Source organism: Neovison vison, chromosome 1 (assembly GCF_020171115.1).
Source record: "Neovison vison isolate M4711 chromosome 1, ASM_NN_V1, whole genome shotgun sequence".
Taxonomy (NCBI): domain Eukaryota; kingdom Metazoa; phylum Chordata; class Mammalia; order Carnivora; family Mustelidae; genus Neogale; species Neogale vison.
In genome coordinates, this window is record NC_058091.1 from 264,765,278 (window position 1) to 264,783,833 (window position 18,556).

Genomic DNA, 18,556 nt, shown 5'->3' on the forward strand with positions numbered 1-18,556 from the left:
TTAGTCTTATATAGGCAAGTGGCCAGGAGGGAACAGTAGATTGGGGACACAGATGTCTGTTGATGAGTTCTAATTCTACTAATAACTAGCCATGCAAAAATATTTGAAATTATTGGTAACCATATACTTCATGTACTTCACTCATAAAACAGAGAGATGGAATTAATTTTAAGAATGTTTCATTGAGGAAAGGGTTAAAATTATAGCTTATTGTTAAGATTAAAAGAAAGAGTTTAAACTTTACTGGAAACTATACTCTTTCCTTACACAAGACTTAGAGACATTTTTTTTTTTCTCATAAATAAGTAACAGCAATCAAGATAGCCTGACCTTTTCATTATTTTGTGGCTTGCTTTATTAAATCATGTTCAATTACTTCCTCCTAGTGACAAGAGGATGATGCTGGTTTATTGTTTCTTATAAGTTACACTGTCTAATATCTGTAAAATTCAATTTAGTACGGGACCAATATTTACAGATTGTTTTTCAATGTAATTAATAAAGCTGTCCCAGAAGTATATCAGGGAAAATCTTGCCCACGTTTATAAAATGTGACAGTTGCTATCACCCTACAATCATTTTCATGTTAATATTGTATCTTTTCATCTGCTCCTTCTGAAGCCACTTTTACATAAATAGGAAATCATGGCTATAGGTCATTGACAAAGCAAGCAAGCTTGACCCAAAACAGTTGCTTTTAAAGAGAATAATTATCAGAGTCAGAGACATTTTAATGACTGGTTTCTGTTTTCTTTGAGAGTAAGTCGTTCCTTTCTCTTACTAGTGGTGGTTTTTCCTGACCTGTTATCTCAAGCTATACTTACTTATTTGGCCAAGTAGATGGGCCATGTATACCATAAAGAATTATATTAATGGTAAGTTTTGATTATGATTTTGAAGTTCCAAATACTTGTATCTCTTCCTACCAAGTCCATCCCTACAAAGGCCTTTCCCAGTGGCCCTTTGTGTAAGAGAAGCATGCATCTCACCCCATGGGCAACAGGCTTCTCTATGTGGTTTTGGCAAATGGAATGTGAGCCAAATGAGTTATGCCTATCAAAGCAGAAACTTTAAGAATCATTTTATTCTTCTACTATTTCTCTTTCAGCCATGAGAATACCATGCCATGGAATGCAATACAATTTTTATTGAGTTTTAAGCCACTGATATTTAAGAGCTCTTTACCACCATAGCACAGCCCAGCTTAAACTGACCAATAGAGCCTGATTCTGCCATAGTTGTATGCAACTATCTTTAGGCAGACAGAGGATAGCGGAGATAGACAGAGATAGACGGCAAGGTAGACAGAGATAGACGGCAAGGTAGACAGAGGCCACTACCCTAAAGAGAAAACAAATTACATACAAGATAAAGAAATATGGCCAGGAGCAAGTCTTTCTGCAAACACAAATTCAACAACAGCCCTGGCATTTGAGTCACCGCTACACTAGAAAATGAGTGTGTCAGGACACATGAGTGTCTGTTAAGTGACTTACTCCATGATCTTGGACAAGACCTTTACCCTCTCTAGATACTTTTCTACAAGACTGGTTGTACATGATCATCTTACCTGGAAAATGAGTATCGCATTATAGAAATACTGTGAAAAGTAAATGAGACGATTCATATATAAAGAGTTTTCAAATGCTAGTGTGTCATATTATTGTTCTAGAGGTGTTAGATCAGTACTATTTTAATGGACTGCCAATTCTCAGCACTATCCATCAGCTAAATTTATATAATTAATCTATTAAAAATAAAATAATAAACTGAGGTCATACTAGGCACTCTTGATTACAAATGTTCTTTCTATTTGAGGATATAGAGTGTGTATCCTTTCTCCTCTCTGAAAGCCATGTCAAAGCCACTGTCCTATCTTTGCCCTCTCTTAATTTCTCATTTAGTATAAATGGGGTTAGCATCCACCCTCGTTCCTCACACCCACCATGGGCCTATTTTTCCCATGCCAGATTCATTTTCTCAGACCTTAATTAACTAACCAACCATCTCTATGGCAACACTCTGGGCCTCTTGCCCCCACAGTTGCCACCGAAGTTCTCTATACATGACAGATAAAATAGATCTGTTAATTTCTAAATTTTATAGGATAAGGTAACGTGAGGAAGTTTCTGTTGGGAACTTGTGGGGACATAGGAAACCTAAATGCCCACCAGAAGTTTGCTTTATAACCATTTTGCCAGGTATAAGGAAACATAGCACAGCATTTTAGAGGTGAAAGGAGCTTCAAATTCAATCTAGTCTTTTTTTTTTTTTTTTCTTTTTTGAGACAAAGCAATCAAGGGTCAAGTCCAAGTATGACTTGTCCAAGGTCATTCAACGATATGGTAGCATAACCACAAAGGGAACTCTTATGTAGGCATCGGTTTTTGCTCGACCACCAGCTGTCTCACCTCATCAAAGAAAATAAAGAGCGGAGCTTGATTGCAGAGCAAGAATTGTATCAATCTTCAGAGAAGTACCCCAGGGAAAGTGTCAACTGGCTATGTAAGACTCATAAGTAAAGTACAAGAAAATTGCAACCAAGCTTTCGCATGCTTAGATGTGAGCAGGAAAAGACAAATACCAACAAGGCTAGCTGCACAGATGTCTGCAGATATAACTTCACAATTTTAAGTTTGTTGAAAATCCATCTCCCATGAAAGTGGATCATAGAGATAAACTGAATAAACTTAAATCAATTGGCCTTGCATATGCTAGATATTTATGGCAAATAAACCCAGTTGTAGAACGTAAAAATGCAAGTGAAGCATAGGTTGGCCTCGTTCTGGCACTTCCCTGCAATTCATTTTCTGTTTTCAAACAAAACCTCGATTGTTTGTTTTTCAAACAAACCTTGTTGAGTAATATTCACATTCATTGCTTTTTGCTTATAAAAAAGTAAAAAAATAAATACATTCATTTCCACACATACATATGTGCTCTCATTTGGGGATTATCTTTTATTTTCCCCAATTTTCTGCAAAGATATAGGTGTACTTAGTTTTTCAAAATAAGGAAACAGTAATTCACAAAGAAAGACATATAGTGCCCCCCCCAAAAAAAACAGGAAGTCGTAGCGATTTCGGTAAACTGGAGATTATGTGCCTCACCTATTCAGAAATATCATAATTCAGATTTTTTTTTTATTATTAAGATTTTATTTATTTATTTGGCAGAGAAAGATCACAGAGAGGCAGGCAGAGACCCTGATTCGGGGCTCAATCTCAGGACCCTGAGATCATGACCTGAGCCAGAGGCAGAGGCTTAACTCACTGAGCCACCCAGGTGCCCCCCATAATTCAGATTTACCCAATCATTTTCAAATACGAATGAAGACCCAGATGTTCACGATGTAAAGATACTTAAGATTTGTATATGGAAATTTTCAATTGTTCAGTACTGACTAAAATAAATAGAATTAAACTCATCCATGTCTAATGACCCATGCTCTACTGGCTACCAAGTTACAACACTGACTTCACCTCTTCAGAGTAATTTCCCTATAAGTAAAATTACAATTGAGCTTGATCTTCAAGATTTAGCCCTAAAATTTTATTTTTCTCTCCATCTATTTTCACTCTCAGGCACTGATACTGGTAACAAGAAATAACCAGCTGAGAAAATATAAATGTAATCCTTAGGTGGTTTTAATTCATATCCATGATTGCATTGTCTCTTTAACAAGGAGCTATTACACAGCTCATGAATTACACACTGGCTCTTACATTACATAGCTTTTCACCACTTAGTGCTCAAAAGCAAGGTGCATGGTGCTGTAAGTCATGTGAGTATAAGCATACGAGAAGTCATGTTTGGGAACTATTCCAATAAACTCAGTTGTCTCAGCTAAAGCAATGTCACTTACTGTACTTCAGTGTTCTTACAGAGCTGAGAGAGAAGCATTTACGGGCAATACAATTAGGTTTGTGATGGGGATGGGAGAACAACTGTAATTTAATTTTAAGAAATACTATATTTTTTAGTATTTCTTTTTGTCATTCTGAGAGATAACACATAACAAGGAGAAGTTAATTTAGGGGTAGACAAATTGGAAGACAAATATGAAAAATTAAACATTTATGATGTGACTCATATGCTAATGAGGAGCACTGTCAATTTCTTAAACAGCAGATATATCCATAAAAGTAACTAAAAGTAAACAAAAACTAATGAAGTCATATTTAACCTATTTGTCAATTCTCTTTTCCTTGGGCTTTTCTGCCCTTTTGGAATGGACTAGTAACACTAGCTGTTCTTGATTTTGTTCTAAATGAGGTAGATTATATGAGATACAGGTGAGAATGGTAAACAAATTCTGGTCAGCTCCCCCTCATATACCCAGCAAATTCTTTTCTGGGCTGTAATGCACTGCAATGTGCTGTGACCTTCATAATAACTTCATTTGGCAGGGGGTGGGGGGGAGGAAAGTTAAATAATTAAAAGAAATCATTTTCCTCATTGCTGTTTGTTTCCCTTTTCAGTCTCTGACAAGCTTAAATTTGCATATCTGCCACACTGAAATCGCATTATTTTCTGAAAATGCAAAAACAAGGTGAAGAAATTTTTCAATTGCATCATAGTGAAAGGAACTGCCAATGAGTTTGTGTTTAGAGCATGATGTCTGTTGATTCAGTCTCTATTATCTCACATTTTTTAAAAATTATTTGATGTTTTACATTTATTTGGGGCAGCAGCTCTACAGGAGGGCTCCATTAGTCATATCAGTCACACGGATGAACGTGTCTTTTAAATACAGCAAAATAGGATTTTCAATTGAATTAGGAAATACCAAAGACTTGGATAAAAATTAACATCTTGACCTGGTTGGTTTTGACAGACTGTCAAAATAAGGTATTAATCTCCAAAATTACTGTAAATAGTAGTCACGCTAACCTTTTATTTGGTTTTCTTTCTGATGAGAGTTTTCTGTGAGGAACTAATTTATGAAAATGCACTGGATCTGACAGTTTCTTAATTAAGGCCATATTTGGAGGGTGACCGATAGGTCCACTTAGCAAGTGAATAGTATTATCTCATAGGCAGTAAGTATGTTTTTGAAAAAGGAAAGGGATATCATTGTTAAATTGTTTTTCACTTGTTATTACTACATATAATTGCTATTCCTACATGTTAACATTTTGTTGATGCATGTATAGGGTTATATTAAGTGATATTACTTCATTGCATTGTGTAATATTACTTATTATGAAGCTTAAGAATTAACTTTTACTTTGAATTAATTCATTTCTTTACCTAATATGTTTATGAGAAGCAATAAGGTATAAATTTGGTATTTGGATAAACTCTACTTCATTGACTATCCTTGAATAAATTACTTAGCCCCTCTAAACTTAAGTTGCTTCATCTGTCAAATAGCAAAAGAATGTATTTCTCATAGACTTGCTGTGAGAAATAAAATGAGATAATGCATGTAGCACAGACCCTAGAAAGTCATAAAACCCACTGTCCCTTCCTAGCACACAACTGAGCTACATTTCCCAGTCTCATTTTATCTCCATGGGAACATACAACATTTTTGCCAATGGAATATAAGCAGAAACAAAGCATGTCACCTTAAAGCCAAACAATTTTCCTTACATTTCATATGACTTCTCTATGCAATCACTCTGTGTCTCTAGCCCTATCTCTCCACTAAGTAATGTCAGAGCAACTTTGGAATTTAAAATTCTGATGTGGGATTTTTATTTTATTTTATTTTATTTTTAAAGCTTTTATTTATTTATTTGACAGACAGAGATCACAAGTAGGCAGAGAGGCAGGCAGAGAGAGAGAGGGAGGGGGAAGCAGGCTCGCTGCTGAGCAGAGAGCCTGATGCGGGGCTCCACCCCAGGACCCTGGGATCATGACCTGAGCCGAAGGCAGAGGCTTTAACCCACTGAGCCACCCAGGCACTCCTGATGTGGGATTTTTAAATGTAATATATAAATATTCTAGTACCACAACTGAAAGAAAATGACACATAAACTCTTGGGTTAACATTACATATAACATCATGTATCACTAAAAACAAATATATGGGTGGGACTATCATTCCCCTTAAAATTAAAAATCTAAAGGAGTTTGTTTTTGCATTTGACTTGCTTTGGAAACATACTGAAAACCTGATGAAGGAAAGCATTACCAAGAATGCCACTGCTCTATTAGGGCATCCGTAGTGTAACTGTGGTTACATCAGAGGTTCTGGACAGGTCTAAGAACAAGGACTTCAAAGAAGCATCTACTCAAGTGCGCTCATTTTATAAACAAGGAACTTTCATTCCAGAGAAGGCAAATGACTTCCGCAGGACTGCTCCTGGCCAGGCACTCTTCGGTTATTCCTACATTTTCTTCTCTTGAAACCAAACTTAATTTTTTTTTTTCTGAATTGAATTTTAAAAATAAAATAAAAATCAATTACTGTAAAGTCATCCACTGATTTATTTAAAGACACTGCATTGCTTTAAGTAGTTTGGAAATGTATTGATGAAAATGAGCTCACAACTTACTTACTTACTGTGACTCCAAAGTCACAGGAGACTGTGGGATGAGGGCCCAGTTGCTTAGTTCTCTCCTCACACCTAGTTTCCTTAGTATTTTTTGTTTCACCCTCTTCCGTGAAAAAAAAAAAAATTATTGTTAGCTTGTATCTTTTTAAAAAATTATTGTTTTCTTTTTTCTTGCCCTTAAAAGAGTTCACCTCCATGATGAGGAAGGTTTTAAAGTGTCTCCCTGGTTTGCCAAAGACATCTAAATTAAAACACAGCCTAGAAGGTGGGAGCTATTTTTTTTCTATTTGGAGAGTTATTTGACCAGTACCTATACACAGATATACATAGAGAAAGTTGGAGTTGAGCTTGGTATCAAATAAGGAATATAGGATACAAAACCATGAATTGGTACAATGTACCCAGAAAACCTCAAGGGGGTAAGGAGTACAGTGAGAGAACCATAGACAAGGTTTAAAGATACAAGGTAGATTACAGATACTTTAGAAATGAAGCAATGAGCATGGACTTGATCCCACAGACCTAGTATTTCTAAAACAGCAGTCTGCCCAGTACTATTGGAAATTAAGGCAAATTCAGTGGCATGTGGACTTTTTATTTTAACATTTGTGTATTTCTTATAATAAAAATCAGAAAAATATAACTAGCATATGGAATCCTAGCTTAAAAGATAAGTTAAAAACAAAAAAAGTAAATAATTTTTAATGTTCACGGGTTTACCAAAAACTTATGGGGATATTTAATGAAACACTGATATTTACACTCCAAAAGAAAATATGGAAGCTTACAAGTATCCTGACAAAAGAAGAATGTGATCTATTCTTTTCAATGCAGGATGATGGCATTGGATCATAGGCCCCCCCCTACAAAATTTACTTGCCACTTTTCTAGCCCATATTTCAGGATGAGAACATGAAGCAACAAAGTTCCTGTACTAAAAATCATGTAGATAATTTGGTGAACTGGCAATGGCAACATGATCAGAAAGAACAATCTTCTACTTGAGGGTAAACTATGAGTAATGGGAATATATGTAATAGAATTCTGCATTGCTTATTAAATTGAGAGAAATTTTACAGTTCTAGCAATATAATTATCACAAGCAATCAATTCTATAATTGCTATTAATCAACAACTTCAAGCAAGCCACCATTCTAATGTCATGGATACAAATATGATTAAAACAAGGCTTCTGTTATGAAATTTGTGATTTATTGTAATGAGGGGGCAGAAATTAAAAAAAAAATGCCTAAGCAACACAAGGCAGAAATTATGTTTTTATAAGGTAGGTGAAAATGCTCTCAGGGAGAATTAATAAAATAGTGATGATGATAATTATTATTATTAATAATAATGCTTTCTAATTACAGAGTCCTTTCTATGTGATAGGTAAAATCTTAAGTATTTTTAATGGAGTATTTTACTTAGTCCTCAGAGCAACCCTGCAATACTGGTGATATTGAACTTAGATATATCAAATAAATACAAGCCAAAATTCAAATTTGAGCAGCCTGACTCCAAGAGTACACATAATTGAAAAATTGCTCCAAATTATTTCAGTGGTAAGGTAAGTAATGACCTTTTACTTTTTAAGGCTTTTGAGCCTTAAAATCATAAAGAAGGTAGGGATGAGTTGAGAAGCCATTCAAAAGAGAAAGACTGGGATTGGCTTGTTACATTCAGGAAAACATAGGTGGAGTAGTTCTGTCACTAGGTGGGAAATTATAGAAAACAAAGCTGGAAAGTTCCTAAGGCCAGGTGCTTGCATTTTAGGAACAATGTGGTAACTGACCTAATAAATTCTTGAAACATGGTGAAACCTGTGTGTTCAGAAGACCCACTGGGCCACAGTGGGAACAAAATAGTGTAATAATTAAAAGCACAAGTCTAGGAACAAGGCATGTGAACCTACAGCCCAGCTTTGGTAACTGATCCCTGCAGTAAATGAGCCTCCAGAAGTCTGTTTCTTCATCCACAATGACACATTGGATATTGATGTGTAGTAAACAGGACCAGGGCTACGAGAATTCAAGTCAGTTGTTTAGATAAAAGGTTTGCTACAGTGTGTATAGGTAGTGGTCAGTAAGCACTAGCCTTTATGATTAATGTGTAAAATCAGACTGTGGAAGAGAGAGACTGACAGCAGGTATATAACCTTAATAGGCTACCAGCACAGTCCGGATGAGAACAGACAAAATCCTCAACTAGGACAGAGGCGACAGCAAGTGAAAAGAGGACAGTTACGCAAGATGCTTCAGAGGCATGAGCGCCTTTGTGATTCATTAGAGGTGGGAGGTAGAGACATGACTCTGAGTGTTCATGCCTGGCCCACAGGGACAATGAGGGTGCTATTCCCAGATACTGACCAATTATAAAGACACGATGGTTTGGAGGAGAAATCATGGATCCAGAATTTGTTTGGATATTGACTATGAACTAAAGGTATTCTTCAAGTCTTATCAACGTACCCTCAAGGCAATATTTTTCTCAAATATGATACAGATATGACTAGTGGTAAACAAGGTGGCTCAGGGGTTGGATGCAAAGATTGTCAAACAGCACTGATTTACATGGTGAGAAGATTCTTCCCTGTGAAATTACCATTCTACTCTTCTGTTTACATTAGTGAGCGGTTTTTGCTTTGGTGGCAGCTGCACTGTCCCATTTCTCTTAATACCTTTCTTTTGCTCTTTTTCAATGTATTCCATCTGCAGAGCACAAATATATGCATTTAAAATTTAAGAACATTTGTTTGCTTTTCATTATATTTTTGTATCAACTTCTACTGTGTCAGATGCTTCTGCTTTTCTAATTATGGTCCTAAGATAAGGAAGTAGCAGTAGAGTCACCACTTGGATATAACAAAAGTCCTAAGAGGTAGGCTTAAATGAATGAAAGTTAGAAATCCCTGCAGTAATCCAGGTCAGATTTTAGGCAATAGTCTCACTCAGTTTTGACCAAGGCTTTTTAAAAGGTTACACATTTACTGTAAGTCTAGCAGAAAAATCCCATTGTAATAAGGCTAAGATTTAAAAGGAGTATAAATTTGATCTTCTGATAATTTCCCAAGAAAGCTGTTTTAGTAACTTCCTAGTAGGTAATAACTAGTTATGGAGCTCTGCTTTGAAGGTAAGAATGCCATCAGAAATTAAACAAAAGGTCATGGAGAAACTCCTCCCAGTTATTACAAAACCAACTATCCCAAGAATCAGGCTGCCTCTTACTTAGCATTGGTGTTAAGTTTCCATTCAGTCCTTTCTTTTCACAGATACAATTAAAATGGTACTGCACACACACAAAAATTTAAACAAACAAACAAACAAACAAAAAAAAACCAGCAAGAGCAGGGAGTGCCCAAGAAGACGAACAGAGAGGCTAACCACCATATTAAAATTCACAAAGAATTGATGCAATCAATTAAAAGATGCTACTCAATATCAAATCTGACATCAGTGAAGTTTTGCTTTGATTTCCTCGGAAGAGTAATAGCGTCACGACACCTTGGCAATTTTTCTTGCCATGCTTTAAGTAAGTAAATCATTTTCTTCTGGAAATATCGCTTAATAGACAGTAAATATTCTAGATCATTCTCAGTATGAGTTATTGGGGAGGGAACGACTTTAAGTCCTGTAATATAAAGTCAACCCATCCCTCACTGCCATTTGATTTTTTTGCCCCTCAGGGCTCAAATGACTAAAAAGACCAGCTAGTCATCAATTTTGGGGTTCTGTTTTAGGGTGCTGGAATAATTACAAAAATATGAATATACCACACAATTTAATGCCCAATTTCTCTTTCTGGAAGCATACAGACTTAGAGATTATTTTTACACATGTTCTTCCTTTCACAGATGGAAAACCAGTTCTAAGGCAATCCTGCATCTTTTTTGGGGACCAAATAAAAGACTGTTCTAGTACTTGATGTTCAGGATTTGCAGTGAATAAGGGAACAGAAGGCCACTTTTCAAAAATATACTCAAGCATTTCTTTGACCTTCTTTTACATTCTTTTTGCAAATTAAGATAGCTGAGAAACCCTCAGTGTTAGGATCAGATAGGTCTGATTTGAAGGATGATGGCTATGAAAAGATAATCTTAAATTTCTATTTTTGTGTAGATCCTTAATTTGCTTCTCTATGTACAGTAGACCAAGGCCTTATTCTAAATCGGTCAATATAAAAATACGTCCTATGAATTTCAGGGGAAAAAATCAGCTATGTGCAAATAAGTCAACAGAAAACAGCTCAACTCACAGAAATACATCATCAAAACACATGTCTTGATAGTAATGTTTATGTTTGAAACAGGGACATAATTAGATTCACGTAATTTTAAAAGCGGTAGCTGGAATAATCTGTATGGAGGGTTTTGCAGAGGGTTTATACTGGCCACCCATGACACAGATCAGGTTTGGAAATATGTTTAAATAAGACCACATGGGGTTGTTGTTTTTTTAATCAATTCAATTAATACTATTAAGAATCATGATATTTGATATAAAAATAAAGATTTTTAGCTTCTTGGGTGCCTGGGTGGCTCAGTTGGTTAGGCCACTGCCTTCAGCTTAGGTCATCATCCTAGAGTTCTAGGATGGAGTACCATGTCAGGCTCCCTGCTCAGCAGGAGGTCTGCTTCTCTCTCTGACCCTTTCCCCCAATAAATAAAAACTCAAAAAAAAATTTTTTTTAGCTTCTTTTAAGAAATCTGAAGTCCTTACCACATTAGGTCCCATGCATCTAAGAATTATAATTAATACTAATAAATGTTACTATTTATTGAATGCTCACGAAGTGCCAGGTATCATTCTAAGCATTTTCTTTTTCTTTTTTTTTTTTCTTCTTCATACACATAGTATGCCTGTGATACAGGTCTTTTTGTCCACATTAGTTATCTGGGAGTGTTGATCCCTGAGAAATACAGTAATTTTCTCAATATGTATAGGTGGTAACTGATAGAATTGGTATTTGAAACAAGGCCTGTACCATATCCATGATGTAGGCAATTCAAAATATTAAATTACTGAATGGTGAATCAGTCCATATCCATTATGATCACATTTCTGTATTTGTAGAAAGCTAATTTTCCCTGTGTGATTACTTTAAATGCTGCTATTTCAATATACCATGAAACCTATTTCCTAAAAGAAACATTACACCTACATCTCATAAATATTTTCTGTTTTTAAAATAATTGCCACTCATTTTTGCTTAAGGAAATTACACAAATAATGTCCTAATCCAATTTTAATCCATTTTGCTTCAGATTGGTAGAATCCATTTATATTTATCTATTATGCTAAAATACCAATTATAATTTTCTCTGGTAAATTAAAACACTTCATTTAATTTTCTGCATATCATTTGTAGATAGGTATTCAAAAGCCTTCTGAATTATATATATCCCAGAATTTTAACTCTGGAAGGGGTCACTTAAAATTCAAGCACATCTTACCAGAAGTTGTCTTCACTACTTCAGTGGTATTTCTCAGTCCAACAAATGAAAATTGATAAAGCCTCCAAGATCTTGTGTCACCCACTTCAACAGAACTACGCTTCCATTGGTAGACAATTTCTTCACGTGGATAGCCATCTGCCATGAGATGGGAAAGCACACATTTAAAATTATTTATAAATGAACATATGCAGCAACCACGTTCCATGAACAAGAGACTGAAGTAGGTATGACAGAGACTGACTTATTAGAAGAAGATCTTGAACTAAAGAGCATCACAACAGAAGAAATAAATACAATGACATCTTCTCCCAACAGAAGTTTAAAAACAATGAGGTCAAAATTACCCTTGAAAGTCACTTAATTTGCATAGAAGTTATACTAGACATGGTTTTATGTATGCTAAATGCATACTCTACATTGTCTAGGGTAAGACATAAAAAGTAGCCAGTCTAAAAGCAATAGTATATATGCAAGATATTATTTCATGATGAAGGGGAGTTAACAGGGCAAGGTATTGAGAGTCATGCAGAAATAGAAAATAATTAGAGAGAAGCAGACTCAAATGCCTCTCCAAGGCATGCACTTGTAGTGGAAGGTGCCTGGGAAAAATCACCTCAACTACTTATGTTATTCTCCCTTTCTCAATTTGTTAGGACTTCATTTAAATATATGCAGAAATTTAACTTACTACAATTAAGACTAGTATAGTAAGTAGAAATGCCCAGAGGAAGATACCCATGAGCACTATGTAGAGTCTGAAGAAGTCAATCATGTTCAGCCAAGAGAACAGAAAGCCTTCATGAAAGAGGTAATATACTGACAATGTAGTGATTATCAGTACCATTTGCTGGCTATAATACTCTAAAAAATGTCTTCATTTTCCCCCCTAAATTATTTGTTTCCTTATGAGTATCATGGTAGTACTTATTTCATGAACTGATGGTCAATGTATATTTGTGAATAAATATTATTAAGTTAATTGTAGAATAAACTCAAATATGGGTACAAACCTGGCTCAGTCAGCAGAGCATGTGACTCTTGATCTTGGGATTATAAATTCAAGCCCCACATTGTGGGTAGAGATTGTTTAAAAATAAAATCTTAAAAAAAAATAAGCTCAAGTAAAAATAGTTCGATGATAGATAGACAGACAGACAAAACTAAACACCACCTCAACTATGTATCTACTAATAATGCTATATAAACCTAAGTCTTAATCATGGAGGCTGATTGACTACTTGGAATAAAATCCCTATGTGTCTTCCTTTTCTTTTCTTTTGGTCCAAGTAGCTGTGTTACATGTTTGTTAACAAAGGTGAAAGAAGAAAATAAATCATAATCTCCAAATTGGCATGGAGCAGGAGTAGGGGGGCAGAATGTGCTGAAAACTGAGAAAAAGAATGATGATGCTAGGGAACTGCCTATGGAGAACATGTTTGGTGATTTAACTTTTTTGAGAGCAAAAAGTAACACTAAGTTGTGTTTGGTTTCAGAAGGTGTTTGTCCATCAGTGACCTAACAACACAGAAATCACCAGTTCTTAAATTCTAGCAGACTCAGAAATGGAGTAGTCCCAGCTGGAAATTAAAAGAAAGCTTAGGAAAGATTTTACTTAAAAATATTCTATTCTTGGATAAAGTAAAACATATGAAATAAGATTTATAATGGGAACTTTTGTAAACAGAAATGATATACATTGGTATTTTTCCTCTAGTTCATTCTGGAATTGATGTAATGATGAACAGATGATTGTTTCTCTCATCATTGTTTTTTTAAGTATAGTTATTATGACTTACTTGGCTCTTAAGAGTCTCTGTCATGCCCTGCTTGAGAAATTCTATTTATAGAAATATAAACTTAAAACTCATAATCAGTTTTTCATTCTGCCTAGTATGCAGGGTTGGCCGATCAAAAATAAGGAAGAGGTGAGCAACCTAACATGAGTGCTGAACAAACAGTGAGGCACACACCTGGGAGAAACTAAAGCTTGGCTTTGGTTCAGGAAGGAAATATCTACAAAAGTTACTAAAGCTTAATTTGCTTCAAAATCATCATGGATCATCGTGGTATATAGTCTATTATCTGGTAATAATAATAATTAATAAAAATAATAGAGCTTTTTACTAAATCTTATTGTGTGTAAGGTAGCACACCAAGCATTTTACATATATTACATCAACAAAGCAATATTATGGTGAGCCAAGTCTTGTCATCTCTATCTGAGAATGTGGACTCACTGCAAGATTTAGTAATTTGATCAAGTCCACAGCAATTGAGTGGGGATTTGAACTAGACAAATAAGACACCAAAAATTGGTCTTTTACTCACTGGTAAATAATTTGTTCTGGATATTGCTTGAACTTCAGATGGGGAAGGTAAGTTTCAATTTTGCTATCTTTAACAGGTATACCGAAATTGAAATAAGCAAATGACACTGGTGATTCTATGTACCTCCTGATGTGTAAAGGAGAAAATAAGTAGCAAACATTTTGGGGGTACTGTGCGGTGGGGGGAGGTGAATAGGGGCAGGGAATAAGGATGTAAAATCCACTTTATACCTTTCCATTGTGGCCAGGTCTGGTTATACAACCCTTCTTGAAAAATGTCTTCAGGCAGCCACTGTGAATTTTTTAAACATTTATGCACTAGAAAAACCTACTTGTAATTTCTGATAAAATAGATCCTTTTTGCAGGAATCACTCTAATACAGATAAACTGGTATTATGATGAAAGTAACTGTCAAAATCTTCAAAGTCAACAAAGTTGCTTGATTCTGCATTCTCTGATTCTCCCAATTAGTTGGCACTGCAATTAGAAAACTGTTGGTGAGAGAGGATACAGAATACAGAATGAGATTACTTACAGCTGGAGAACTCCAAGGGGCAGGAATGTTCATCCATCGGAAAATTGTGTAACTGCAGTTGGCACTCTGCATCAATTGTCAACCTAAATAGAAAGATAAGAAACCAAAATAGAAATCCTTTAAACATAGTTTTAAGAATATACATTAGTAAAATTTTAATGACTATTCATTTTTGTTCCTGGAGAAAACATCTCATATTCTTACTGATAACACAAGATGATTCTCTCTGAAGAAACACACAAAGTCCAGAAGAAAATTACTTAAGGCTTAATGTAGACCATTTTCACAGACCAAGCAATAGGATCTCATGGATGGCAATTGCATTTTTTTCAAAATTTATGATCATGTAATTTTTTGGCAAATTAATTGCACACATGAGATCATTTGGTGAGTATATTTAACTTAATAGAACAGTTTTAAGAACTTAAGTTCATCTACTGTTTGCATGTAAATGAATGCTGATAAATACTCAGACTTTATCTGCTAATTAAAGCAGAACCTTCTGTTTGTAAGTATTTGTTAGCTGTTAGATTTAAATTACTATATGTGACTTAAAATACTTATATTTGGACAATAGAGTATTATGCATTCTTATAATGGAACACTATGAAGCCATAAATAGGATGTTATGGAGTAAAATAATATTTAATGGCAAAGAAGAAATGTTAAGTACACAGGCATATTAGAAAAATGTTTGCCAGTGAATCTCAATTAGTTTGCATCTGGGTGCTTATTAAAGATACAGATTTTCTAGATCTCAGTATTGGTTGGGACTCTAGGAGGGAGAAATGTAATGGAGTTCCAGATGTTTTGACCATCTTTGGAGAAGTATAAATATATTCTAAAATTATAATGGTGATGGGCCAATGATTTTTAAGATTTCTTATTTGCTAGCTATATACCTTATAGGTATTAATCTTGAGATTGAAAAACTATCTTATAAACATTTATTTTAGAAGATTTTACAATTCAGCATAATTTTTAATGGGAGAGATGTCATTTTCCTATGGTATAATAAGACAATCACTGATCTTAAATAAAAGTGATAATATTGAGTCTTTAATCATCTATGTGGTACGTCATGGTAAATTGTTATCTAATTTAATCAAGTGTTATTATGACTTTATTGTACTTGAACTTATCCAAAGTCACAAAGCTAACAGCACAGTTGAGTTTGAACCCAAGATTATTTGTCTCCAAAGCCAAAGGTTTTAATCAGTGTCACTCAATAATATGCGCTCTTCCAAAGAAAAGGTTAGTTCTATTCATAAGTGAAATTATAATTAAATATTTTATTTTTTCAAATTAAACTGGAACTATTAAATTGAAAGTAACTTAAAGAGATTGCAGATACAAAGACAGATACACAGATATTATCTCTGTACACACAACTATTCATAACTTAATATAGATTAGCAAGAAGAATAAAATCTTCACTCTGTATAGGTTTGCAACTCATTTAAACTTTAAGTCTCATGAGTGGCATTTTTGAGGTGGTTTCTCTAATTAAATATTATGTAGAGATTCTACATAATATGAAAATGAAATGAAAACATGAGTGTAGTTATGAGAACAATCAAGGAACTTGGGATCGTGTGAGTGACTTAATATTTCAAAAGCAAGACTGGCTCTGATTTATCAAACTTTGATTTCCACTAGATTCTAATTTCACTCATTACCTTATCTCTCACAGTTAATGAAACCCATGATGAATACAAACTATAGGCCATGAATTTCTTTTGTAATTATGGCCATTTTTCTAGTTACTGGCATAACTCTGATAAAGGTTTTGGAGTCATTTTAAAGTATTTTATTTTGCATGCCAAATGTTATATAAGGAATAAAGTATATACCACAAGAGTTTTTAAAAGAAATCATTTTGAAGCTATAAGTTCCAGGATACTAAGATCTAGAAGAATCATATTATCCATAATTTTTACTGAAAATATATATAAATAATTTTAATATCTGTTGCGTGTACTATATATCAGGCTGCATGTAAAGTACTTTATATACCGGCCCATTTGGTCCTTATAATAATACTGTAAGAATCACTATCTCTATTTGATTTTATTTTTTATAGATATTAAAGAAATGAAAAGAGTTTGCTCAGACTCTCTTGGGTGGGGGCATGAACCATGGGGTTGGTGGGTGCCTTCTTTCTAATAATCTCCATCAATGCCTACCTAATTTCTTTAAATAAAGATGTAACCGAGTAAAAACATCAAACTTACTAATAAAACTCTGAGATACATTTAGCACCAAGATCCCTGCAACCAGATAGCTGCCCCTAAGTCCTCTACATACAAATTCTTGAAAGTTGCCCTTATTCATGTAGATAGTAAGATACAGGTCTAAGAACCAAAGCCAGATTTGTCTGGTTCTTAAGACTTTGTACTTATCTACTATGTTGTTTAATAATATACTCTCACCCATGAAAAACCTCAACATCAAAATATTTTAAATGCATGTAAGTATTATTAAGTGCTAAGATAATGGCATACAGTAAGTAGAAAATCTCCCAACTGTTACCAATCATTTAAGCCCATAAAATAAAAGATAACTTCCTTCAAATTATCCCTAAAAATGTCTATTGCCAAAATAGCCAGTAAATTAAGTCAAATGGCCTATCAATGTAGTGCAGAATGGGTGCTGGGAGATAGAAATCATTGTACTTGCTATTGTGCAGCTAAAAGAAAAGGAGGTACAGGAGACCTCCACACTGAAATTTCTCCTTTAGCAATGGTTTCCTTGGAAACAGAGACATTTCCAAGCTTAACAACCAGTGGTCCCAAGGATAACTGACTGTGTTTTCACTTCCTTATTTTAAAGTAGCAGGAGACACATGCAAAAACCAAGGCTGGTGCAAAAATCAGGTAACCTTATAAAAGCAAGTGAAATTTCATGTCCCTGTGAGAAAACAGAGTTCTCACATCAGTCACAGAAAATAAAGTTCTACCTATGGCTTTGAAAAAGCTCATTGTTAAGAGAAAGAAAAATTAATTTTGTACGATCACATACTATTTTGATCACACATGCCCACCCTGATGTAGGTTTGAAATTGCTTTCATTACTCTTGTTTTAAGGGCATGTAGTTGATCTTTGGTTTATTCCCAGAGAACAAAACTTGCCTTTTTCAAAAGCATACCTTAAGGTGTAGAGCACTCGACCATCATTCCAAATTCTCAGCATCCTATTAGGGGTGGTTATCCAGTGTGCATCAGCCTTTTTGGAGTTTCTGAAGAAAGTGTCTGGAATCCAGATTTTCCCTACCATGTTGCTATTCAATCTGAGGACTTTAATGGTGCTGTTAAATTTCAGACGTCTGTCATACCATGTTTGAGCAAAAAATATGTCAATTGTGTATTCCTGTTTTTATTTTTAAAAAGGGGGGAAATAGAACATTTTTAACACAATTGTATTATTGTATTACAGAGCATTTGTTTCTATTTATCATTTGTATTCTCACTGCCAACACAAAGCAAAGCTACTTTAGTTTTGAACAATCCAAAAGAAAGCAAAAACTTTGCTAAGGAGACACACCCACCTTTTCTACACAAATTGATATTTTTTAAGAAAAAATAGACCCGTTTAGATGATTCTAGCAAAAGGCCATAGCTGTGATAACACCATTTGCATTCAGTGTCTCTAGAGCAGTTTCTCCTGTTTACTTTGGGCCAGCTCATTCTCTGTTGTGGGGGCTGTGTTGTGTACTTTAGAATGCTTAGTAGCATT

General features: G+C 34.7%; 1 protein-coding gene across 2 annotated transcripts in view; it reads right to left on the bottom strand.

The window, feature by feature from the left end:
- The window catches only part of GABRG2 (gamma-aminobutyric acid type A receptor subunit gamma2), a 107,239-nt gene that overhangs the window by 55,226 nt on the left and 33,457 nt on the right, over window positions 1–18,556 (bottom strand). For both annotated transcript variants that reach the window (XM_044230090.1, XM_044230100.1), the window contains exons 4-6: window positions 17,970–18,190; window positions 14,822–14,904; window positions 11,956–12,093 (exon numbers count right to left, since the gene is read on the bottom strand). In XM_044230090.1, the coding sequence (XP_044086025.1) occupies window positions 11,956–12,093; window positions 14,822–14,904; window positions 17,970–18,190 (442 nt within the window). The remainder of the gene's footprint in view (window positions 1–11,955; window positions 12,094–14,821; window positions 14,905–17,969; window positions 18,191–18,556) is intronic.